Source organism: Paramormyrops kingsleyae, chromosome 8 (genome assembly GCF_048594095.1).
Source record: "Paramormyrops kingsleyae isolate MSU_618 chromosome 8, PKINGS_0.4, whole genome shotgun sequence".
NCBI lineage: Eukaryota > Metazoa > Chordata > Actinopteri > Osteoglossiformes > Mormyridae > Paramormyrops > Paramormyrops kingsleyae.
The window spans coordinates 15,111,702-15,137,419 of record NC_132804.1 but is presented as its reverse complement, the minus strand read 5'-3'; the positions used below and the strand labels follow the sequence as shown (position 1 = coordinate 15,137,419).

General features: G+C 41.8%; 1 protein-coding gene and 1 long non-coding RNA gene across 5 annotated transcripts; one reads left to right on the top strand and one right to left on the bottom strand.

The window, feature by feature from the left end:
* Nucleotides 1-3,940: 3,940 nt before the first annotated feature.
* Nucleotides 3,941-25,718, bottom strand: mst1rb (macrophage stimulating 1 receptor b). 4 transcript variants are annotated; one of them, XM_023804164.2, is made up of 23 exons: nucleotides 24,708-25,718; nucleotides 20,888-20,953; nucleotides 19,637-19,750; nucleotides 17,427-18,712; nucleotides 13,570-13,746; nucleotides 13,015-13,137; nucleotides 12,692-12,862; nucleotides 12,021-12,181; nucleotides 11,638-11,773; nucleotides 11,186-11,322; nucleotides 10,729-10,911; nucleotides 10,408-10,507; nucleotides 9,864-10,082; nucleotides 9,490-9,636; nucleotides 9,189-9,345; nucleotides 9,017-9,112; nucleotides 8,420-8,632; nucleotides 8,177-8,257; nucleotides 7,435-7,616; nucleotides 5,811-5,920; nucleotides 5,484-5,649; nucleotides 4,967-5,103; nucleotides 3,941-4,782 (listed from the first exon to the last, which is right to left on the bottom strand). In XM_023804164.2, exons 4-23 carry the CDS (start codon nucleotides 18,621-18,623, stop codon nucleotides 4,551-4,553), a joined length of 4,125 nt encoding a protein of 1,374 aa, XP_023659932.1. In that variant the 5' UTR covers nucleotides 18,624-18,712; nucleotides 19,637-19,750; nucleotides 20,888-20,953; nucleotides 24,708-25,718; the 3' UTR covers nucleotides 3,941-4,550. The 4 variants fall into 4 exon arrangements, with proteins under 4 accessions (XP_023659932.1, XP_023659933.1, XP_023659934.1 ...); XM_023804165.2 differs by having other exon boundaries at nucleotides 25,101-25,718; XM_023804166.2 differs by lacking the exon at nucleotides 20,888-20,953 and having other exon boundaries at nucleotides 25,101-25,718.
* Nucleotides 4,540-21,578, top strand: LOC111839871 (uncharacterized). Its single transcript, XR_002837203.2, has 4 exons — nucleotides 4,540-5,016; nucleotides 5,520-6,115; nucleotides 9,211-9,381; nucleotides 21,392-21,578. It is a non-coding gene; the product is annotated as an uncharacterized lncRNA (long non-coding RNA).

Here is a 25,718-nt window from a genome sequence, read left to right as displayed (position 1 = left end):
TTAAAGACATATGACACTGGTCTCCTACCTAAATGTCAATGTAAACTCATGGCGAGTCCATAGGGACGGAATTCCTCTAGGCTGTCCATCGTCCGTATGGATCTGTATGCTTCCCAATGCCATATCCACCCACCTTGATTCTTGCTGTCTTTCTGTTTCACCTGTTTCACCTTCAACTTTCCCAAGCATTCTGGTCTTTTCTCATACACTGTTTCTTCTCATATGTCCAATGTACAACAGCTGTAATTTCCTCGTTTGAGCATGAAAGGTGATGCAGTGAAACCATTGCATACTGCAGTTATGTAATAAGTTTACAAACACAAAATTGCAATGAACCATGTGAGGTAAATACTGCTTTGTGATAATTAAAAAATGACAGCACCATTGGAATGGTTGAATCTTATGTTAATATATAATGTGCTCTTTTACTTCCGATATACCTGACAGAATTTCTCTGCGCTCTCCCTTATTGAACTCCTTATAGGTAAAAACCATGCATATGCTAGAACAAAACCTATAATAAAAACGTTTTAATAGCCTTTGGGGCAAACAACAATCTTTATCTGCATTGCATGAATGGCTTCCAGCGTGAGAAATTAAACAGACTTTATTCAATATTTTAATGCTAATCCCTAAATATTCATTGAGATTGTTTCTGGTAATTAGCATCCCATACATTAATGAGTTCATGTAATATTCAAAGGAACATTAAAGACCCCTCTTACAAAAACTTAATAAAGAGAATAACAGATTGCTGAAGCAAAAAGACACTACAGAATTCACAGAGGCCTCATAAAAATGTCTCATAAAATCTCTTAAGAACTTCAGACACACAACATTTATGCAAAGACATACAATAGACACATAATAGCGTATGTGAAACAGACTGAACTACACAGTAAGGAAATTATTTCTATTACCTATTTTGTATGTTCATTATCCCACTGATGAAACATCTGAAGGCATAAACTGTAACTCAGTTTGAAATACCCAAGTACAGTATCCAGCGCACATCATACAGAGATTCCAAGTGCATTTCCAGCATACGTAGCAGACAGAGAAACGAATCCCATTTCTGTCACAGACGGCACACATTTCTTAGATTCCTTTACTCCTGACTCAGAAGCTAATAAGCTCAGAAACGTGTTTGTCTTGCTTGTTTTAGAGTAACATGAGGTACTACACCTGACCAACGGTATAATTGCTGCGGTGGTTACAGATTGACATTTACATTTTAATTACTCAGCAGATGCCTTTATCCAAAGTGATGTACATTTTTTGAGAAAGCTGTGTCAGTTTTGAGCACAATTTAGGAAAGTTCAGACCTAAAACTGAAATTCAGAGCTGAAACGTACAGCAATGTTGTACATTCTCCAGTCAAGACTCACACTAAGTTGTTAGATGCATGTGGATGTGGGGAAGCTGTTAGTCCCTCATTAAGAAAGCAGCAGCTGGGAAACAGAGGTGAAGGTGAAAGGCTGTAAACAGCTCATGGGGGGAAAAAAGAGTTTAAGGGTTGTTTTTATGCTCTCCAGTTAATGGATTAGCAGCTTAGGGGAAGCTAAAATGTTCCACCCAGAAACTTCATTGGGAATGAAATCACATACACATAATGAATGCCCTCTTATCTTCCCTGTATACAATATATCGCTTTAAGTGTCTCTATATTGCGTTGTATTAAATTTCTTTACATTTGGCATCAGATTTATGGTCAAATAAATGTTTGTGACAAAATCCATTAAAAACTATATATTGACAACATGTTATTTAAAATCTTGAAAATCACTAGATCCATAAATGTGTGTGATCATCTTCACCCCAAGGCATGTAACCTGGAGTTCACCAGTGCCCTGTATGACAAATTTCCAGTACCTCTAGTACAGAAAGGCACATGAAAACACAGCAGAACATTTAAGAGTGGAAGACAACACAAAAGAATTAATACTTCTTAACATCACAATTTGTGAGGAACTTTGGCAGCGTGCATCTTCATCCCTTGTTGGTAAATCATTTGTTTCTGGTGGATTACATTTAATAGATATATATTTATTGATCCCAATGAGGAAATTCAGAAAATTAGTACAAAAGTATTAAGACCCTTTTTGCAGGTTGTTGTCTGTCATTCTCATTTATATAGCAAAGGAATTACACACAATTATAAAACAACTCATTTGCCACTTACTACATTGACACTGACTAAATGACGCAGAATTGCATTAAATGCAAAATACATACAGGTTGCAGGACTCTCTCTCTGGCAGGGTAAGGAGCTTGGAGATCCAGGGCTTGGGGGTGGAAACTTGAAACAGAGCTGCTTCAGATTGAGAAGAATCTGCTGAGGTGGTCCAAGCATCTAATAAGGATGTCACCTGGTCGAATCCCGTGGGTGCTGTTCCAGGCTTGTCCTGCAGGGCAGAAGCCCCGGGGTACACCCCAGGCAAGCTGGGGGGGATTATATCTCCCAGCTGGCCTGGGAATGTATAAGCACACCCCATAATGAGCTAAAGTCAATGGCCAATGAGAAAGAAGCATTTCCTGACCTGTTCGGGATGCTGGTACTGCGTTCTCCACCAGGAAAAGCGACAGGAAAATGAGACGAGACAAACGATCGACACTTCATAGAAATACACAACGGTTCTGCAGCTTAATATGTGTGTGCTTGTATGTAGATGTGTCTGCACTAGTTAGGTTGTCTGTTGATGAAAAAACAAACCAAAAGGTATAGCTGGACAGTAATTACCACACTCTCTGTGGCAGAGATCCATAAGAAATGTGAGCGCTGAAATTGAAATAAAAAAACCTTTTAATGCATGCGTCTAATTTTTCTCTAATATAATGATGATTGTCCACCTAACTTCCAACTGCTCAACATTTACATTACATTACATTCACTTGTGTGATGCTAATCGCCAAAGCGACTTACAGTAGATGGATGGGTTACATGTCTGCTCCCGGATGCGCTCAGAGTCACAGGGGACACCATTAGTTGATTAATAAAACCTAGTGATAATTATGAATGAAATTTCTCTTTAAATGAAAACCATTTAAACAAAGATCTTTGAATGCCAGTGATCAACATGATTTCCTCAATGCCTGAATTGTAAAGAGATTATTGTTTTTTTTTATTATTATTTCAGACTGTAGTTTCTGATCAGTGAATAGCTGAAGCAGGGAAAATGTGAAAAAGGTAAACTAGCACTGTGAAGAGAGCCCCCTTCTGGTTGCCCTTAAACAAAACACTCCCGGTGACAGATGCTGGGTTGGCCTTTTAAATGACTCTTCAGCAACGTGCACCATGCCAAGTCCTATGAGGCCTTTTGCTTTCAGGAACAGGTGACAGATCCAGAGATTGGAGCCAGGTCTTAATTAGTGGAATTTGAAAGATTAGAACCCGTCTAACGTCATTAATACAACTTAGACCTGCTTCATAATGGCAAGGCTCCAAGAAGAAGTGTCCCCTCCATCCAAATCTGCCCCACTTTCTCTTTCTAATGAAGTGGAAATACATTGCAATGGGGATTAGCTTGGTATTTTAGCGTCTGAGGAAGCAGCTGTACATTTACTGTAGGGACTGGGTCCATTTTTCGTGATTTAATGCACTACTAGTGAAGGTGTAATCTCATGTTATTCTGACACCTGGTGGAGGAAACGAGTGTCACATGCCCTTCATCGGCACACTAGCAAGGAATGTGACCTGCTTGAGCATGAGCGTATGAGACGACTGAGCCGATGAGATCATAAGTGAACTGAAGTGTTCCTCTTCCAGCTGATCGCTGACATCGCATGACACCATATGGCTGCAGTGAGGTTTGCCTGTGTCTACTGCTTATAGCTAGCTAGCATAAATCAGAAAACAGCAGCATTTTATTAATAATAGGCCATAAAAACAAGTAATAAATTCAGTCATATCTATTATTAAAATAAGTGACAAACACAGTAGACAAATATAACTTTGTATTTTTAAAATATAAAACTCAATTATTCTCAAATTTACGATCCAAAATATACAATCTGAATAGGCAAGTATATATATATATATATTTTAAAGTGAGGTATTCATCTGATTGTACTTACATCTCTATGGCTGTCTACTGTACATTTATCATTAAGGTAACATATATGATTATAGTTATGCATGGCTGCCTCTGTCTACTGTGTATATATAGATATCCAGATAAGACATTATTCTGACTGTACTAAGAAATGTGTTGCTTGCCTTCCGGTTTGTCTTTCTCACAAAGAGGAAAACACCCAGGCCGTGTGCGTCTTAATGGAGCTTCTCCAAACAATGTAGCTGAGAGGCTTGCAGACAGCCGCCTCGACAAAACTGTCACAAGGCCTCAGACATATGCAGTGCATTTCCTTCCGTGCTGAAGGCTGGTTATAAAGACTGCAGATTGTCCTCTCGTTAGACAGAGAAATCTCCCCGGAGACAGTGTGTGACGCGGAGCTTTCAGTCGTCTTCATGACTGTCCCACCACACCGGGCAACAGCAACTCATATCCGCTGAAAACTGCCATCTGACCCCCCCCACCTCCTATCCCGTGCCATTAAAGGCAGTTTGCATCTGCGTGCTCCGGGTCAGAAGGATCAGACTCATCAGCGGACTCGGTGAGTGCCGGGTAGGGGCGTGGTTGGTCCAGATTAACATAGGTCACGTTAAGGCTGATGTAGTGCTCACCCTCCAGGTTAGAAAGGATGTCCAGTATCTCTGAGACAAGGCAGGCAAAGGTGGGTCTGAGGTCTGGATCAGGGTCCCAGCACTGCAGCATGATGGTAAACCTGCATATCCAGAAACATACAGCCTTTGTGTTCCACCAGTGACAGCATCACCACCGTATCCATGGAGACTCTAAATGTACGAAATCTTACTGCACTGATTTTTTAAAATCTTATTTCAGGTAGCTGAAGAGGCAAGCATGAATGACTGGATCTGGGTAACGAGAAGGAAGAATGGATGACTTACAAGGGATCGGGACAGTATTGTGGCTGGGGTAGTCTCCTCCCCTTCAGCAGGTAATGTGTGATGTCATAGGGATCTACCTCTGGATAAGGACTTGCTCCTCTGGTCAGCATCTCCCACATTAAGACTCCAAAGGACCACTGTGGGGCAAAAACAGCACTGAAACTAGAGGAAATGATGTCAGTGTATACCATCAACCTCTTTTTTATATATATAAAATTATGGGGAAAACTCTAATCCCAATGTGATAACCCCTACCCAGCCATAACATTGAAGTAACCAAACTAAATACAAGAGCATTTTGAGCTTTTTGATTGCATTCACAGACCTTTGTGGTTAAAATAACAGGTTTTTATTACATTGTGGGGAACATTTGGCCATAACCTAATCCACATACACACATACAGAGTTTAATTTTAACCATGTTGGGGAAATTAGGTTAGGGATAAATGTGCAAAACATGCATAAATGTAAAGCATTAAAAAGGAATTCATTCAGAGAATATGTGTGTTGAACTGACCACGTCTGACTTGGTGGTGAACTTCTGTGTCTGCAGGCTTTCGATGGCCATCCACTTGACAGGCAGCTTTGCTTTCCGGTGGTCCTGGATACTGTAATACTCCTTATCAAAGACATCCCGTGCCATGCCAAAGTCGGCCACCTTCACAGTGTACGACTCATCCAACCTGCCAAATAGACCAGCCCAACAGTGATGAAGCCGTCTGTTTGTATATGTATTGAACGGCCACTACAAGTTGGACCTTGGCTTCGATCGTTCTGCTGTTCCCGGTATTCTGGCTGTGAAGCGAGGCCTTGGTAACGGACTGTGATATACACTGTGACTCACATGCAATTGCGAGCTGCCAGGTCCCTGTGCACAAATTTCTTCTGAGCCAAGTACTCCATCCCCTTGGCAACCTGGACCCCGAAGCCAATTAGATCTTTCACTGTGGGATTCTGAGAGGAGTAGAGAAGAGCAACGTTTGAGTGAATTGAATTTGAAGAACCTGCTGATGGAACCAGTCTGCAATATCACAAAACACGTGCTGAACACACTCTTTTAAAAACCACTAATGGGAACTGCAACGTGTAAAGTTTCTGACTGCAAAAAGCGAGCAAAGATCAAACAGAACAAAAGACTAATAGCAGGAGGTAATAATAAGGTCAGACTATGTGACAAGCGAAATTCTCCATGTTTATCATGCCTTTACAGTTCATCCACTGATCTCCCATAATCACTCATCTGGTGCAGGGTTTTGCTGAATCTAGAGGCTCTGCTAGGAAGCACATGGCAGGAGATACCAAGCATGGCAGGAGATACCAGGCATGGCAGGAGATACCAAGCATGGGATGCTAAGCCGCTCACACACTACGGGAAATTTTAGGGGCACTAATTCACCTGTAGGCATGCACAAGGAGAACTCACAAATGTTATACACACAGAGCTAGGGGCCAGAACCAAACCCCCAACCAAGCCCAAGAATGAAGGGATGCACCCCCCAAAAAACAAATTCCTTTATGAGGGGAATGAATAAGGAAAAGCTTCAAAAGTTTCACAACCACAAAAAAGAATGAAAGTTGCTCATAATCATATTCTGGGCTTTAAATTAACAAGTACAATAGAGCTTTGAGTGTATGATTACTATAATTAAAAATTAAAGATCATGGAAAAATCTTAATGATGGACAGCAAAATGCACAGCTATTCTGCAAATGCAGTCAGCTACCATTTATTCTTCAGTGTAAAAAAAAACATACTGATCTATACATGAAAATCAGAGTGACAATACCATCTTTAAGGTAAATAAAGGGGTACAATTCCAAGCAGCTTTATGAGTAGCACTGACTGTATACTTCCAAGGTTGTGGGGTCAAATCCTGCCCCTGGCTCTGTGTGTAGAGATACTGACTATTCAAAGTGTTTCTTCCCACAGTCAAAAACCATGAGTTAAGCTGAACTGGTGTCGTTGGGATTGGCTGCAGACTCACTGTGACCCTTTACTACCATCTGGTCCTTGGGGACCCACAGAAAGTCCACATTTTTTGCAAAAATGTGAATTGACAGGGAGCTTTGTGGACCGGATTTGGAATCACTGCTTGACTGGATAAGTGGTCATGCAAGATGGGTAGATAAAGTAATTCAGCAGTATCTGATTAGTCAGGAACCAAAAATAGCTCTTCATCTACTGAGTTATTAAGAAAAATAATCCACATTCAATATGAAACCTCAGCAAGTCCTCTGCCAGCATTGCTGGTCCACTTTGTTCAGCCAGGAAGACTGATAAAAAACAAACACAATGTTCTGAGAAACCCAGTTATGCTGCTGTGTTTGCTAAGGGTAGCGGTGCTGAATAAATAGCAGCAATAATATTGATAATTCCACACATTTCTTGTATTACTCGTCGCTGAAGCAGAGATATTACCACGAACGGCTCAGGGCTGCAGGGGCTGGTCTCGGTACTGGGGGGCTCACCCTGTTTTCGCAGCGGATGAAGTGACGCAGGTCGCCGTGCTTCATGTAAGGCAGCACCACCAGAGGTAAGCCACCCGGAGGGAGCAGGATGCCCAGGAGCGACAGCACGTTGCTGTGGTGGAACTCCTTCATTAGGATGCCTTCTCGCAGGAACTGCTCTACCTCTTCCACGTCAGTGATCCCTGAAGCACCCAAGGCCACGGATACACCATGAAGAAGCGTTCCATCAATAAGGGGACCGCGCTGGTTCAACATTAGCATGTCTCTAGCACAATGTTGGGCAAACACCGACACAACATAAATTCAACACCTTTACAACATTACTACATGGCAGAGTATACACTAAGGTGTTTTTCAGTCCTAGAGGACCCCCAGACAGTCTACATTTTTGCTCTGTCCCAACTTCCATTGCACTTGAACCAAACAATTAAGACAAACAAATAGCTGGTACTGGGTGAGCTGGGAGGGACCTAATATATATTAAATTTCAGCATCTTTGAACCTCTTTACAACACTACAACAAACTGGTCGCATAAAAGCCAAAGCAAAGCATAGTCTAATAAAATGGAAAAAATATACTATATAATTATATTATTTTAATTTGCCTTATTACTCTATTTACTCTAGAAACTTGCATTATTAAAGTGCATTAACCCATTGTAATAAGACAGTTCACATGAGAAACCAAGCCCAAAATAGCCATTTACTAAAAACTCGAGACAAGAGTCCTACTATTACTCACTGTTTAACGACTTCACTGCACAGTGGATCTCTCTATTGCTCTGGTCAGTGAGATAGCCGTGGTATACTGTTCCAAAGTGACCTGAAATAGAACATTTACAGGCCTATGTGTCCATTATTGTGCCTCAATTAAAAGAACCCTCTTAGATGATCCATTTATTTCAAATAAATGGAAGACATCTGTGAAGGATCCGTTGATGTCCTAGGACAGAGCCAAGTCTCCATGTAGGCGGTTGAATCTCACCTTTTCCGATGATCCGATGAAGATGGACATTGAGCATCTCGGCAGGGATGAGAACGTCCTTCACCTCCTCCAGCAGCTTCGGTCTGAAGCTGGAGAGGGAGATCTTCTCCGGGGGCAGGAGAGGTGCCAGTGGGCTCTCGATATTGGCAGCATAGGGCAAAGCAGGGAACGCCAGTGCTGACCCTGAGCTCAGACTGCCGGGGATGGACCACTCTAAAGCCAGGAAGAGCATATCAGGGCCCCAACATAAGCTAAAACGGCAGCATCTTTGCATTTGTTTTGCTTTATAGTAAACCCCATTTCATTCAGGGTCTGTGGTGGTTTTGAAGCAATTAAACAACTGTACGTGTAGCACTTGCGAGTTTAAATCCAAGGGAAGTCATCAAGTTCCATTAAAAATCAAACTTTAAAACCATAAGCTGAAGCTTATTGATTAAATAAAATATTCATTCTTCTTAGTTGATGTTTAGGAAAAAAAAATTGGCCTAAGGATATACAGTAATTAAATAGAATGAAATGTAAAGTCACTATTAAACTGATATGATTGAGTGATTAACTGAGTCATTAATTATCAGATTGGCAACTAGCGGGTCTCACCTTGTCTGTAGTCACCCGCAGTAGACATGTCCACATTGCTGCCCATTTGGTTCTGGCCACTTGAGTAATGGGACAGGTGGCTCTCCAGCGTGGAGACTGGAAAATGGATACGCATTTCAGCAATTCATTTCAAGAGTGGAAGTCTGGCTCAGACTCATGTGGAAAGACTTGCCTTTTTTCTTCTTCCTCCTCAGGTGCTTCATGATGAGAAATGCCAGCACAGCTCCAATGACGAGCGCGCAGAGGATACCCAGCACGACACCCACCATGGAGTGGTTACTGACCTTCACCACACGGCCCATGTCCAGGACCTGTCCATTCACAGAAATCTGCCAAATGAGACACCCGATAACTCATTCCAATTGGTAAGTATCTGGAGTCACTCATTATCAGTGAATTGTGTGTAGAACACATTAGAATGTTTTTGAGCTTTGGCTGAAGCTCCAAGACTCCAGAAAGCACGTGTGCCTTACCCGTACTGGTAACCCTTCGCTGGGGAACGTCAGGTTTTTAGGGATCCTGCAGGTGATTTCATTATCCAGCACTTGGGCATTGCAATCGACTCCTCCCACAGACATGGTGATCTTCATGCAGGAGCTTACCAGGTTCAACCGCTTGTGCTGCAAATCCGGGTGATTTAAATTAGATTAACAAATCAAACTGATAATATCCCCTATGATTAGGGTAAGTAGTTAGGAGATGGATGGATGGATGAATACAGATAATAGATGTGCGTCTGTTAGGATACAGCATCCAGAGCAGTAAGAATAGCACACATTTGCTCATACAGCTCAGCCCGAAAGGTACATGAAGCCTCTATCTAAAAAAGGCCAAGGTTTTCACCCACATGCAGTGAGACCTCATCCTCGCCAGAGGCCAGTCTCAGGATGTTGCCTTCATTCTCAAACGGGATGGGCTCTGCATAAGGGTGGTACGAGAACTCCTTGTTCCAAAGTCCCAAGGCACCATCCATGTCGAAGGAGATCACTCCCTCTTCTGACTCATCTCGGTGGAAGGGAGGAGCCCGGCAGACAATCAGTGTCTTGTTTGCCCCGCTAATGCACTCCTGGAGCATCAGGGAATAGCCTGGTCAGCTGGGTCTCCTGCTCCCCACCCCCAAATCACTGATCCAGGATCAGAAAACGGTCTTTAAAACCTGAAGATATGATCTGTCTTGCCTCACAGAAATTACATTTAACCTCAATATCAAAAAACAAAAGATACATCTATTCAACTATTATTAGTAATTATTGCTATATATGAGTCATTTATGATTGTCAAGCATACAAAAATGTTAATCTCTAGGAATTCCAGTCACATGACAGCAGGTCAGGGGTCGGTTCAGGATCAGATTTACTAGCACTACAGAAAACAAAAGCATGCAAACGTACCTTAAAGACAGGCTTTAAGTGGGTCTCTCTGGGTCTAAACCAGATAACAGTCTTGTAGACAGAATCGAGATTCTGACCCTTGATGGTAATTTGAGAACCTCTGGAATTAAACATTAACATACAGGTGTGGGGTGTAAACTCATTTACTCCCAAAACAACCCAATGGATCTTCAGCAGTCATATATCAAGTCCCCTTTGAGGAGCATGGTGCAGAACATGCAAAGCACACATACATGAACAATAATCACACAACGACATCGTGATGTGGAGACAGGGGCTGAACAGGGACATTCATGATGGATGCCAAAAACCGATTCATACCTGTCAAAGCTGCAGAGTGGAAGTACCTCTGTGATCTCTGGTGTCTCTTTGTAGTGGAAACCTCGGGTTGTGCGTACTGGCGATTCATCAATATATACCCTCAGGATCGTGTCCTGTACCCGTGTCACCCTCTTGGAGAGGCAGACTATTGTAGACACGGATCCCTTGGCTTCTCCTTGAGACCTTACAAGATGTTCAGATAGGAATTATAAAGAGGTACTGTATGACAAACTCTGAGCTTGAACACATGCCAGTTGCAGATGTCACTGCTATTTAGTCACATGTATTACTATGTTGCACTTCAGGTCACAAATAAGAGGGGATTATGGGTAACAGAAAATGAGATGAATGGAATGCCATGAGTAACACTGAGGTATAGGCAACAGATGACTGAGAATCAGAGTAGATAAGGGTCATTAATAATGGAGGACAGAAGGCCATGACTATGAATCCTCACTTTATTAATGGGCAGTCTTCATCACCCAGACTGACTCTTCTGGTCCTTCCAGTATACAGGTGATTCCCAGTCACCGTGACAGGGGTACCCCCATCGCGAGGACCATAGTCTGGCAGGATGTTTGTGATCTCAGGCACCTGTCAGTTGGCATGGGGAAGGGTCAGAGTAGTTAATACAGTGTATACTAGTGATGGACAAATGAAGCCTCATGAACCATTTGCTGAATTTTCTGACACCACTAGATGGTGCTCTCTATTTAAAAAATGGCTCAATTCATGCCCCAAAGCAAATCAAGAGTGCCATCTAGTGGTGTCAAAAAATACAGGAAACGGTTCATGAAGCTTCATTTGGCTGTCACTAGCGTATACTTCAGCCATTTAAGCATATCAGTTCATACCATGCTGGAGTCACAAATGGCCTAGACTGAGCTCAAAGCCAACAACTAACATTACCACAAAGCTGAATCCTTCCATCACTGCTTCTCCGTTGATGGAATAAAGTCCTTCTACCTTCCCTTCGTATACTTGAACCGTGATGGCAACGGGCTGGAACAGCTCAGTAACTCCAGACTGAATCCTACACACCAATCTACAGAGCATAAAAACACCCCAAAAATGCATCACCAAAAAACACATATCCAATACAACTTATAACCTCACAGTGTGTGTAACATCTTCGGAGTCCAAGTGTACATCTTCTGAGTGTTATTTGTTGTGTGGGGGTGTAATTTCCTCTGCCCACCAGAGTGTGGCAGTGTTACTTCCGCCAATACTTGTAATCTGGAAGTTGCCCTGCCAGTAGCTCCTAACTCTCATTGAACAGCTGCTGTACTCACCGTCTGCTGTTGCTTTTCTCTGGCTGGACAGCACAGTTATTCTGTCCCACTTTAACCATGTGAGTCCTTCGATTAATGGGGGGTCGCAGAGGAGACTGGAACTCCCAGCCACACAGAGTGAGCTCTGTATTGCCATCAGGGGGTGCTGACTTTGGGAAGAACTGCACCAAAGACGGAGAAGACACACTAGGTTTTACTATGTAACATCTACCTGTGCAAAACACACCATTCATCAATCTGTACTTAAGAAAACTAAGAAGATGACTTAGATCCTTCAAGTTTAGCAAAAATCATACAAGGCATTCATCCAAAACCACTACTACTACTACTACTACTACTACTCATTAATCCATTTAGTAGAGCGATGAGAATGACATAAACCAATACAGGACAGTTAAGTGAACTGCTTCTGAAGGAGAATGAAAGGGAGGCTTGATGAAAATAGCATGAGACAAGCAGGAAAGTGTGGAGGACAAGTTCTCTTTGTTTTGTTTTTTATTTATTTTCACATCAGCAGCCATTTGCAAAAGCAACTTGTAGGGCACTGTGAAATAAGAACCTATCTGAAGGATGAATTAATGGTTGGTGCTGAAGTTTGCAGAAGGCTGCTGATGAACGAGGCCTTGGAAGAGCAGTAAATAAGGACAGGGCTTCCCAAGCCGATGACTCACCTCGCTGATGACAGGAGGACAGGACTCCTTCCTCCAGGTGGCGGTGCACTCAGCCTCCCAGGAGCACTGTCCCGAACACCAGCCACACCCCATAAAGCCCGGAGCTTTCAGGCACATGCTGCAGGTCAAGAAATGGCGACAGCCTGGTCCTCTCTGGGGTACTCGGATCATCTTCAGGACAGGAAGCATCCCAGGAGAAAAAATGTTCATTGTGGGGAAAAGAGAACATAGTTACTAATCTGAAAAGAAATATCAGCACAAATGATGAGGGATGTTTGTCATTATGCTCTCACCAATCAACTTATTTACTGAAAGATTTATACCTTGTTTCCAACCACAAAGAGCAGATCTTCAGAAGAATAGACAGCAGCAATCGGGGAAACACTTTGGTTTTCCACTAGGGAGTAATTAGCGAAGATGACAGGACTGGATCGTCTCAAGATGACCTGCAAAACATTTCAGTAATCGATTATGTGGTAGAGCTGTGTGGTATTGTTCTGTGCTAGAGTTGTGCAAAATGGTTCTGCAGTAGAGCTGATTGGTAGAGTTGTGTTATGTAGTTGAGCAGGTGCAGCCTCAAACAGCCCTTTCTTGTACCCAATGCTTTGTTTGGGTAAGCTGGATAAGCTGCCGATGTAGTCACATACACATCTGTATGAAACATGCATAATCTATCTCCTCCTTTTCCATGTGAAATCTGACCTGATAGGTGAGCATCCAAATCTAAATCAAGCTGCCAAACTAAAACTGCATTAAACTTAAAAACACCTGTGTCAGTGAGTGCAAGTTATAAAAGTGGGAGTTAGAGCTCTGTGGCCCGTGGAGAAATTGACCCTTATTCAGCCTTGTAAGAAAACGCATAAACATAAGCATGAAACCTGCAGGAGTCGCCCCTCCGACGTCCCGATGTGAGCCACCGTTTGGTCCTCTATAGTGGTCACCAGCAGGGAGGTGAGCAGGACACTCCGCATCTGTCTGTTGAAGAGGTCCACCCTGTAGTAGGGCTTGGACACCATGGTGGGCTGGTCCCTGCAGAAGGCGCTGTTCTCCATACTCTTATCACAAAAAAAATCAAACAAAACAATATTTTGAACCAAGCTCAAATTTTCACTGCACCGAACCACACATCTCAGAAACAGACAGTGAAACTATTTACAATTTGAATAGATAAAGGAAAAGGTATAGTATGAAAAGCAAGGAACATGAGACCAAAAACCAAATGAACTACCGTCAGCGAAAGTGGCAAAAAGTCACTTCTGAAATATAAGAATATGAGAGATATAGGAGACAGAAACTCAGGGTTTCAGGAATTGTAAAACAGATCCGGCATGTTGTGCTCTTCTGCCATCTGGCTGAATTTGCATCAACTACATTTGGAATGTTACTTTAAACTCAGGCTGCTTCACTCTCTGCTAGCAAAGACAACTTTAATGCCAATGTGGCTATCAATAATACAAATTTAAAATAACAATATGTAGAACTATCAAATAATAGCACAACTGTGATATAGTTACACACATCCTATAAAATGGAGAGACAAAATAGCTTTTCTCCTACATATTCACATTACGAGGAAAGTTAAGAGACTGAATAATGATAAAATGGCTTGGTCACAGGAATCGGTTATCTGCTCATTTCTGAAGTTAGTGACAAGACCTTCTACTGCAGAGTACAGCTAAAACAGCCACATTGCTTTTCTCTGAGGATCTTAGTTCAACCGATTGGCCACTTGCAGTATCCTCGCTTGGAAGATATTTCAATTGAACTTCAAAATGCCTCAAATAAAATAAGATGTACAAACGAGGTGGAACAGTGTGTGATGCATGTTACCAGTAGTCTAATTTAAAATGTTTAGGCATACAGTCATACCCAAAAGTTTATATACACTGCAGCATAATACACTCAACTTCCATTTCAATATAATCTCCTGTTTAATATTCATCATTCAGTGCATTCCTACAATAATTTCAACCAATCTTCTTTATTTCCATGAATGATTACAGCAACTTTTTCCACATTCAATGGTTTTATTTACAATGCAAATATTGAAGTTACAGAACTAGTAGGTCTACAGTTTACATACAGTACACCCCAACCTCATATTGTCTAATACTTTGTTACATTGCCACATTACATTAGCTTTTAGAACTGCAGTCAGTCTAGCAGGATAACCATCGGTTACCTACTCAGATGGGATTCTTACCCATTCCTCTTGACAGAAGTTGTACATTCAAATTGGTGGGTTTCCTTTTGTGAACTTTTTTCTTAAGTTCATTCCACAAATTCTCTATAGGATTTAAATCCGGGCTTTGAGCTGGCCGTTCCAAAACATCGACTTTGGTCTGCTGAAGCCATCCTGTGACCAACTTGGATGTATGCTTTGGGTCCTTGTCTTGTTGAAAGGTCCAACGAGGTCCAAGGCCCAACTTTCGAGCAGACTGCTTCAGGTTCCCCTGAAGTATGTTCAGGTAATCCTCCTTCTTCATGGTGCCATCTGTCTTACATAGTGCCCCTGGACCACTAGCAGCAAAACAGCCCCATAGCATGATGCTGCCACCATTATGCTTCACAGTGGGCACTATGTTCTTTGGGTTGAGAGCCTCTCCTTTTTGTCACCAAACATACTGTTGGTCATTAGAGCCAAAAAGTTCCATCTTCTTTTCATCAGATCAGAGAACACGTGCCCAGAAACCTTTATCTTTATCCTTGTGCTTTCTTGCATATTCCAGCCTCGCCTTAAGGTGGCGTTCTTGAAGAAGGGGCTTTCTTCGTGCCCTGCAGCCCCTTAGCCCATTACGATGTAGGACCCTCTGGACTGTGGACAGTGAGACACTGATTCCTGAATCCTTCAGTCTTGGCATACTTGTTTCTTTGTCATCTTGGGATTGAAGCAGACCTTTCGAACCAATGCCCTCTCATTGGTTGGCGTCAATTTAGACTTCCAGCCTGATCTTTTAAGGGTCTTAACTGTCCCAAACTTTCGATATCTCTGTACAGTTGTCTGGACGGATGACCTAGGTACTCCTAGTTGTCTGGCTATGGCACCTAGGGAGTTTCCCGACTTCTGCAATCGTATTATTGTTGTTCTTAGGTCTTCAGAGTGTTCTTTTCCTATCCCCATGTTGGATCAAGTAGAAATGGGGCATTAGCAGGTAACTCTGGTCCTTTATACAGCCCTGGTTGCACCACCTGAACCATTACAAATTAATTGCAATCAAGAACCAATAGGACACACATGAAAACCATTTGGGGATAATCCACACTGTTGCAAACAGAAAAAAGCACCAGATCACCCTGGTGTATGTAAACTTTTGACCTATTAGTTTTGTAGCTTCATTAACTGAACTTTGAATAAAACCATTGAAAATGAAAGAGCTGTTGAAATCAGTCATGGAAATAAAAGAGATTGGTTGACATTATTTAGGAATGCATTGAATGTTGAATATTAAACAATAAATGATACATAAATGGAAGTTGAATGTATTCACTCAGGTGAATGTAAACTTTTGGGCATGACTGTACATTTATTTATATTTACTAGTTTTTAAAGCTATAAATTATATATAAAGTATAAATATTTATATTATATATACATTTATTATATTAAAATATTAAAAGTAAAAAGAGCTCTTGTATCGGAATCTGTATCGATAACGGCAGTTGTGTATCAGAATTGGATCGGAATAAAAAAAAAATGGGGATCGGCCCAACCCTAAACCTATCCCAGGCCCCGTAGCTCACAAGGCAGTGGTACACCTTGGACGGGATGCCAGTCCATCGCACGGAACACATTCACACTCTACTGGCAATTCAGAGCCAATTACTTAACCACAAGCTTTTGGACTGCGGAGTACGCAGAAGACAAACAGTTATGCATGCAGAGAACATGCAAACTCCACACACAGAGCAATAACAAAAGTGGATTCCATGACAACATGGACTTTAGACCAAGAAACAGTAAACAAGACTTTGAATCAGATCCCTTCGACGTTATATCCTGCCTCTACCTTCCTCTGGAATGCTGCTACTCATACTCTTTTGTGTAACTAAACTCCGCAGCAATCAGCTGTTCCAGACTGTTCCAGAATTTTCACTTGCAGCCTAGTTTGCATGTAGAACTTCCTAGTGTTTGGATCTCTTTTTTATTAACTCTTCAGGATGAGTTAATTCTGTTTACTGCAGGTACACTAGTGGCCAAAATTATGGAAAAAGCTAGCGTTTTTGGCATTGCGCTTTAAAACTTACTACACAAATACTGGCGGTAATGTTTATAAACAATCAAAGAATGTTACAAATAGTATACATGGAAGGATTAACTGGAGCAACAGGTTAAGAAAGTTCTGCAATCTCTAAAAAGTGGAAGTGTTTCCACAATTTTGACCACTAGTGTGGGAGCTACAACATTTTTTCTTGTCTCATTAGATCGGATGTCATTACCTTAGAATGGCTCAGCAGGTTCAAGGTATAGGAGATATGTGTCCCTATACTCTTCCTCTTTGTTGTGTGCCTTTACTGTGTGTAAAAGCTGTGTAAGTGAATTTAGGTATTACAGTGTATATATAGCATACTATAGTTATCATGCACATTTCACTTCAGTGATTTTGCATTGCACATTATGGCCAGAATCCCAGAATAGAAACACAAGAATAGTGTTCAGTGTTTATGGAGGACATCGACCAACTGGAGAAAAAGTGGATTCCTGCAGCCTTGGGAGGAGTAGGCCATGATGACTCACCTCGTGTGGGCAGTTCTCACAGGACTGGAAGTAGCAGAGGCCCCTGGACAGCTGCTCGGGGCCGGACGTGCAGCATGCGTCCACTCCCTTGTCGATGGCGATGTTGACGTTATCCATAGGGAAGGCGCAGAGGGCGGAGTCATGCTCAGACTCCCCGGACTCACTGGTCACGGCAAACACCCCATACAAGATGTCGTCCTCCTCCTCGGTGCCGAGTTCGTCAGCCAGCTCTTTGCCGGCCTTTCCGAAGTGGGCCGCCAGCAACACGTTGTACACCACGTCCCGGAAGACCTCGTCGCTGCCTCGTTTGCGCCGCCGCTTGGGCTCGAAGCGGCATTCCAGCACGAGCTCGCGGTAACGCTTCACCTCCCACTCGGTACGAGGCAGCCGCGCCAGCCGGGTCTGCAGCGGCGAGCCCTCCTGGAAGGGACTCTCACGCTGCACGGATAGGAAGTACACAAACTCCTGCGTGAAGAAGCTGTAGACGTATCGAATGGGATAGGTGGAGCGAAGATCTGGCAGAACCGTCAGCCCCTGCATGTCACTGTAGAAGCCATCCTCTGTCGCTAGTGGCCGGCGTACAGATATGGACTGTTTGCCATAACTCTGTGTCACATTGCGGTCGACGGTCGCAGCCACAAAGAAATACACCGTCTGTCCCTCCTCCACCATGGTGACTTTTGTGCCGAGGGGACTGGCAACACAGTCTGGACAGTGGGAGGGGGAGTTGGACTCTTTCTTAAACATACACTTGGAAATAGCAGGGCGCTTGTTCTTGATAAGTTCATGTAAATAGCAGACGCCGTACTGAGAGCTCCCACACGTATACAAAATCATGTAAAACATGTCCAACAGCAAGACCTGATTGTCCGTATCCTCCAGCTGACTCGGATCTCGCTCCATGTCGCACAGGGAGCAAACTCTGCACTGTGGGCTTCCCACGGGACCAGTTGGAAGCTCCCATAATTTACCCAGGCTCACATTTACGGCCTCGATCACATTCCGAGAGGCAACATAAATCTCATGGAACTGGGAATTAATCACGATGTTCTGTATGGAGCCCTCTGCCTGGAAATGGGGCAGGACATACCTGATGGAGAAGTCCACGACCTGGGGGGACGTGGAGGGACATCTCGGTGGACCAGAGGCCACAAAAGTGTGAATACACATCACCCAAAGCAAAGCCCTGTAAACCATCTCCACTCAGGAAGCAGGAGAAACACACAAGAGATTCGCCTCCAGGAATGGCAGTGTTCCCCTGGTCATTCTGATGATTTGAAGGATCCCTGTAGGAAAGAATCATCATTATCACCTATGGCAAATGAGCTTTGTGTGAGGGAAGATGGGTGAACCTGGCCTGATCCGATTTTTTTCTCTTTTTAGTTTGTTGTAGATCAGTTTTATAGTTGCAATAGTAAAATTTGCCCAGCAGCTTGAATAAGGCTTTAGCTCAGCATTTGTACCATCAAGATTCATCAAGACTCCATCAAAGAATGACAAGTTTTCCCCAACAACAGAAAGCATCAAACCTCTAAGCTTAAAGGGGCACCATGACACTTGGTCTAAAATGCACAATGCTGGCTGATTCGTGATCTGGGTCCATTGCAAAGACAGACAAATTAAATTTTTAAGGCACTGCCTAAAAGTTGAATTTTTGACAGCCAGTTGGGATCACTGGATATGTTAGTCATGGAGATATTAGTTTTGTTTAAACAATTTTAAAAGGTTTTTTAAAAAACACATCTACATTAGAATAGCATCACTGAACCACTGATTGTTTAAATGGTGCACATCAATCGATCATAATGTAAGTTTTATAAATACAGTCAGCCCATATCCATGAAACTAGCGCAATTGATATATTAGTACCCAAGTCTGATACAATGGAGAATAGCATTTGTATTTGTGAAGGAGAAAATCACTACGCGAACTACAAAGCGACATGGTCTTAGTGAGAAACACTACTTATACGCAAAAACAGCTATCCAAATGAAAGACGCTGATGTCTGATTCATGAATGAATCGTTCTCTTGAACAGGGCCTTGAAATGGTTCTTGCCAGTGAATGGGACAAACCAGTTTTCAAATCTAGAAGAATCTAACCTTTTGTACGTTCATGCATTGCACAGGTCAAAGTCTTAAATTCTAAAAATCTAAAAATATATGAGAAATTATCATATAAAAACACAGCAACATTTTTAATTCACTTACATATGCTTTTACCAGACTGTTTGTAGCCATGTTGCCTTCAGTGTCCTTCCGCATACTGTAATCTGTTGTGCTTGTGCTGTGTGCATACCCAGCGGAATGGTGGTTGTAGTTCAACTAGTAATTGCAAAAATGAAAAAAAAAAAATTGCTGTATTTCCTGACCCCACTAGATGGTGCTCTCTGTTCGAAAAAAGGGTTCAAACCATGCCTCAAAGCAAAGCAAGAGCACCATCTAGTGGGGTCAGGAAATACAGCAAATGGTTCATGAAGTGTCCTTTTGGCCATCGCTACTCCCGACACTCGGTAATTGACAAGTTAGCAAATTTGGTTGAAGCAGTTACTAAGCAATTCTCATGAGACTCATCTGATCCCTAGAAGATGTTTATGATATCATTTATTTATGTATTATTATTATTTCTTATATGAAATGCATATAATTACATTATTGCCCACTGGAATCACTATCTTTGTTATTCAAGTTACTAAGCTTTGGAGTTGCATTCCCCAATCCTATTTTTCCCATTGGATATGTGTATTTTATTAAGCAATTTTAGTGAACGCAAGGTTTTTCAGGACCACATTAGCCAAACTGTAGCAGGACTGACTGTAGCTGGAATGCCTTCAAAAGAAAAGTGGCTTTTTACAATTTTCTTCATAATATTTAGCTTCTATGTAATTAATAAATTGTCAACCATGACTCAAGGATAAGTATAGTCAATAGACTCCTTCAACAAATGGCTGGAAGCCTACATGAATTATCGAGTGGGTTTTAATTCTATAGACTGTACTTGTTCCTTGTCAAAGTATTACTAGGCCATTAAAACCACGCTGCTGTTGTACCTGCTCCAGTCTTGTTGTCACGCAGGTTTTATGAGCAGCAAATCCATCCATCCATAACCATTTACCCAGTGCAGGGTTATGACAAGCTCGGAACCTACCCGTTCAAACAGTGGTTCTCAGTCCTGTTCCTGGTGCCCCCCTGCCCCCCCTGCCAGAATATTTTCTTTCCAACCCTAAGTTAATCAGGCTTATATTGTCCTTAATAGGCTAATAATGAATGTGGCAGGTTGAAAGCAGAGTGGGTTGGAATGAAAACATTCTGGTGAGGGGGAGAGGGCAGCAGAAATAGGACAGAGAACTACTGAGTCAAATGTTCCTGTTCACAATATTTATATACTCCTGCACAATATTATTCTTTTGGATAATGGTCTTGCTACAACAGAACTTCACGAGGGACAGAAAAAAAAATTACCCCAAAATCTTCTTCACCTTGGAATTTCAGATGCCTACAAGCACCACAGTGAATATTCCAGCTCTCCTAAAACAGAAAACCATTTAGTATAACAGCAGCCCCAGCATAATGCACACAATCCAAGACTGAGTAAGTTTCTCCAAAACTGCAACCCAGTCTGCCGAAGTATTCTTTATAGCTGGGTCAACACAGTTCTCCAACCCAACTGAGAGTAGTAAGGATAAATCTTGCCTGTGATTAATATATTTTCCAAACTAAGAATTATACAGCATGCAAAATACACCCACAATCCAAGGTACAGTGCCAGGTTCTTGCAGCAATCAGCAGATTTGGGTCACTTTTGTACATTTTAGTCACTTTAGTGAATTGGTTACATTAATTATAAGTTTGTTCATTGGATCTCATACCTACAAAGATAATTAATGCAGGAATTTCGGTCTGTTATTGCAAAGGCGATGTTGGATATTATAGACAAATCAATATCTTCTGTGTCTGTGTTCCCAGGTTTGAAATGAAATGAAGTGATCATACTTTATTGATCCCTGAGGGGAAATTCTCCAGCCACCCATAGCAGCACGTAGGGAGCTGGAGCTTAAGGGCCTTGCTGAAAGACCCACAGATGTGCAGAGGCTGGGCTGAAACTGCCGACCTTCCAATCACATTCACAGCGGCTTGGCCCACTAAACCACATGCTAAGTGAGTTCCTTTAAACAGCTGTACATACTCAAAAAGATTGACCTGAATAGTGATGATGTAACTAGCTACAGAATTATCTTGACCTTCTATTATACGAGATGTGTTGTTCTTACAATGAGTTCATATGCGGTACAAGTTTCCATTTGGGCTTAGAGTACCAAAACGACACTTGAGGGATTACTCAACGAGTTACTTCATTACTCTAAATGTTCTCCTTTGCTCTTGTGTTTCAGGACCTAAGTGCCGCTTTGGGCTTCTTTTGTTTGTCTAAATAAAGAAAGAACTGCTGAGCAGTCAGGACTCACACCTCCCTCATGGCGGCTATATACTCTGCCTCCGATCTGTCCTCAGCCTGAATAGTTCTGGCTGTTCGTACCTGGTTAACACCACTTCTGTATGATATAAAAAATTATCAACGCAATACTCAGCACAGTTTTTGGCTCCCATCTACTTCCATCTTAGCCCCATGCTAACAGACCGTCAACAGGACCCTGACAGCTGTTGAAGCACAGGAAACACGTGCTGGATGAGCCCCCGCCTCCAACAGCTGGATTAGCAGAACCCGATTACTGTCTTCCACATCCCCTCTTCCATTATCAAGAAGTTTTTTCCATACTGTACACTGGGCCTGAGTGATGTGAAAGCTTCAACTCTAATACAATACACATTTTAAGGAGCAGAAAATTCCAATAACTCAATCAATATAATTTTATTTGGTTAAATAGTTAAGAGGTTATGCTAATTGTAAAATGTCTAACTAGTGACCATGAAGACTAGAATTGACAGTCTTAGAGTTTAATGCCTATCAGTATAAGGATGAACGAAACACAAACCAGAAAATAACATCCAGCCAGGACATTAATTCAGATAGATAGATAGATAGACAGACAGACAAACAATTTTTCCTCAGGCTGAAACACTACATGAATTTAATCACTATAAGTTGAATATGTTTTGCGTGAGTGTAACACAACAGAAACTGGGCCAAATGATAACAGTATGATGCAAAGGTACATACACAGCGGAAATGATGAAATCCTTCATGACTCATTAACTACACACAGAATAAGTAACACTGTCTCCCCTTTACTTCTCATTCACTTAGCTTAGAGTTTTACTCGATTTCCACCCATGCATTCATGAGGAGGATATAGTGCTGGACTAACATGGGACAAGCCCCCGCCTGAGTATACTGTACCCAAACACTTCTCAGGATTTTAACCTTACGAGTCCTTGTACTAAAAAACCACATTTGTGTCCAGAGAAAGCAGTACAAAATATATACTCCACATATACAGCTCTGGAAAAAATTAAGAGACCGCAGAAACATGTTTACTTTCACAAATCCCTCAAATTATGGGAATATATGGAAATCTGTGGGGAAAAAAATGCATTTTTTGCAAACTGCAGCCTAGTTCTTCTCTGTAATGAAGGGCTTCTTCCTTGGTTTAAGGGTCTACAGTCCTGCTTCTAGGAGCCTGATATGAACTGTCCTAGCAGTGCACTTTACATCTGCACTGTTTCCCATTGCTTTTGAAGGTCACTTGAGGTCATCCTCCGATTTATGAGGCACTGCCGGATAAGTTGACGGTCATCTCTGGCATTAGAAAGTTGCTTCTGCCCTCTACCTGGCTGGTTTTTGGTTATTGCCAGTGTCTCCTGCTTCACCTTGTTCTCCTGTACTGCTGTCTTAAGCCTGGAAGCAGCCTGCCTCGCAGTGTAACCTTCCACCAGCAGAACCAGGATTAAACCAGGATTAAACCAGGATTAAACCAGGATTAAACCAGGATTTAAAAATGTAGATATTTTTTTAAATATAGAACAGTCTCTTAATTTTGACCAGAGTTGTATATTACTAATGACATGCAGCCTTGAAAACAACATCATTTCCTTTCCAAGGAGCTATTTATTAGATATTTATTAGAATTTCTGTTCTATTAATTATGTCTCTCCCCGATGTGTCAGCTTTAAGCTACTAATAGCCTGCAAGGAGCCAATGAGCAGAACGCTGATTAGAATTTCTTTGTCTGTCACATATAAATGTATATTTGACACAAATATTATAATTACTTTTATTGTTGCCATCACCCCTGGTTGGTAACATTTATCATCGGCATGATTATTCACCATAAGAGACAAAAGACCTCTTTGTCCAGGTCCACTACATTTAAAAAGTAAGCGTCTGGGAGGACATTAATTAACGGGACACAGCAGCAGCAGGCTGCCCGGGAGGCCCTGTGCATTTTCACTTTGCATTCTTGTCACAGTCCTCCGTGCCATTAACAGCAAAAGATCCGCACGGACTGCTGGTCACAAACCAGCTGCCTGTAGCACTCACCGGTGTATCATTCTGACGCGTGACACAGAATTCTGACGGCTAAACGAGGAAAATGTGTGCGTATGTGGATGAGAGCATCTGCTCCACAAAAAAATGATCACTAAGGCTGATATTAAAGACTGCATGTTGAAGTCTAAAGTAATTAACAACAAGCTATGAATTTACCAGAATTCTAGGGAAATGATTGAATGAACCGCATAAACATATGTTCAGTCACGCTGTTGTTGTAATGTGTCAACATACTTCTGTACTATTTAGGATGAGGTTTGGCTGAGGGTAAAGCCTGAGAAATAGCTAGAACATGAGTATACATATTTATAGCCAGGGCAGACGGGCTATTTTTCATGTTCTTGGTTCATAACCCGAAGGTAAAAAAAAAAAAGTTTCCATTAATTAATGATGCCTACAGCTAGGCTAACTGGACAAGATACTAAATGAAAATACTGATCTTTAGATAGATAGATAGATAGATAGATAGATAGATAGATAGATAGATAGATAAACCCACATATGTCACCACTCTGCCACAAAGAAAAATATATGCAACTTCATATAGTAACTAGTTTCAATCTAATAAGGCTCTGTGCTTGGTCGTTACTTCACCACTTAAAACAAACCAATGAATACTTTTTCTCTTTCTCGATTACTCGCTCCCCTACTCCAGGTGATATGAAACTAATCTCTACTAGGCTATTCTACAGTACTTCTCGGAAAAGAAATATGGACAAATCTACAGTTTCTTATTATGTTCCGAATAATGTTAAAGTACAGAGACATTAAGGTCACCTTTTCGGGAGATCAAGCTCCTCATTCTACATCTAGGTGACCGTCTGATTTCCACCACCTGGGTGATTTTTAAAAGCAACCCCACACCATATTCATTGTACAAGATGAAGGACGGATTAAATAACAATCTGAAAGTTACAAGAGGGAAAATAAACACAGCAAATAGTGAAAATCAGAGAATTACTCACAGAACAGTCTGGAAAACTTTGGACAAATTTTGCTGCTGCGCTAAACAAACACTTGAAAGAATTACTTGTGCATCTTCTACGTATTCGATATAATTTTTGTGCTTTAGATGTAGTTAGATATCAGTTGATCGTACAGCGATATTTTTCTATGCTTACACAGGTATTAAGTTAATACTAGTTACAAATAAAGATACACAGAGCCTACCTGACGTAGCCCCCGCACTTCATCCAACTGTCCTCTTACGGACAAACGCCGTTCAATATTTTAAAAATATGTAAAGTCCATATGTTACTCCGTTTCCCAAATTTGAAAAGCGCCCCTCCGCTGGGACTGTCTGCCCGCAGCTTTCAGCTGCCCCCCTCGTTGACAAAATGCCCCACCCTTCCGCGCGCCGAGCGCCCGCACCCAACACTTCCCACTTTACTCACTTTACTCACTGTATCTGAAACTTTGCCAAAACTTTTATCTCACCGATAATAAACTATAATGCGGACAGTAATCGTAATTAAACATTTTTGCAGGAGCAAGAGGCTACTGTAAAACATTTGTAGTAGCCTATCTCAAATATCATAACATATTCTTTAAAATCAACATCTGTCCCATATACACTCAAAACTCATAGAATGATCAAAACGAACCGGAAATTTCCATTTTATTTCTATCAGAGTCGCTTTAGTTTCTGTTGTACCGCAGAGTGATTTCGATCCGTATAGACACATCTCAGCATTAATTAGTTGTTTAAAAAGCCATTGAACAACCGAAAACTTTTGTTAAAAATTGCTGTCTGTTAGAAAACGGTAATACGTGTACCGGTTTATGCAC

Bases quoted from the DNA above. Each gene is read 5' to 3' on its own strand.
- mst1rb (XM_023804164.2), bottom strand. From the start codon at position 18,623: ATGGTTTACAGGGCTTTGCTTTGGGTGATGTGTATTCACACTTTTGTG. The intron at 13,747-17,426 runs GTGAGTCATCAT...TTTTGTGATAAG, and splicing joins GTGAGAACTGCCCACACGAG to AGTATGGAGAACAGCGCCTT. The intron at 9,113-9,188 runs GCAAGTCTTTCC...TCCATTTTCCAG, and splicing joins GAGGAGGAAGAAGAAAAAAG to TCTCCACGCTGGAGAGCCAC.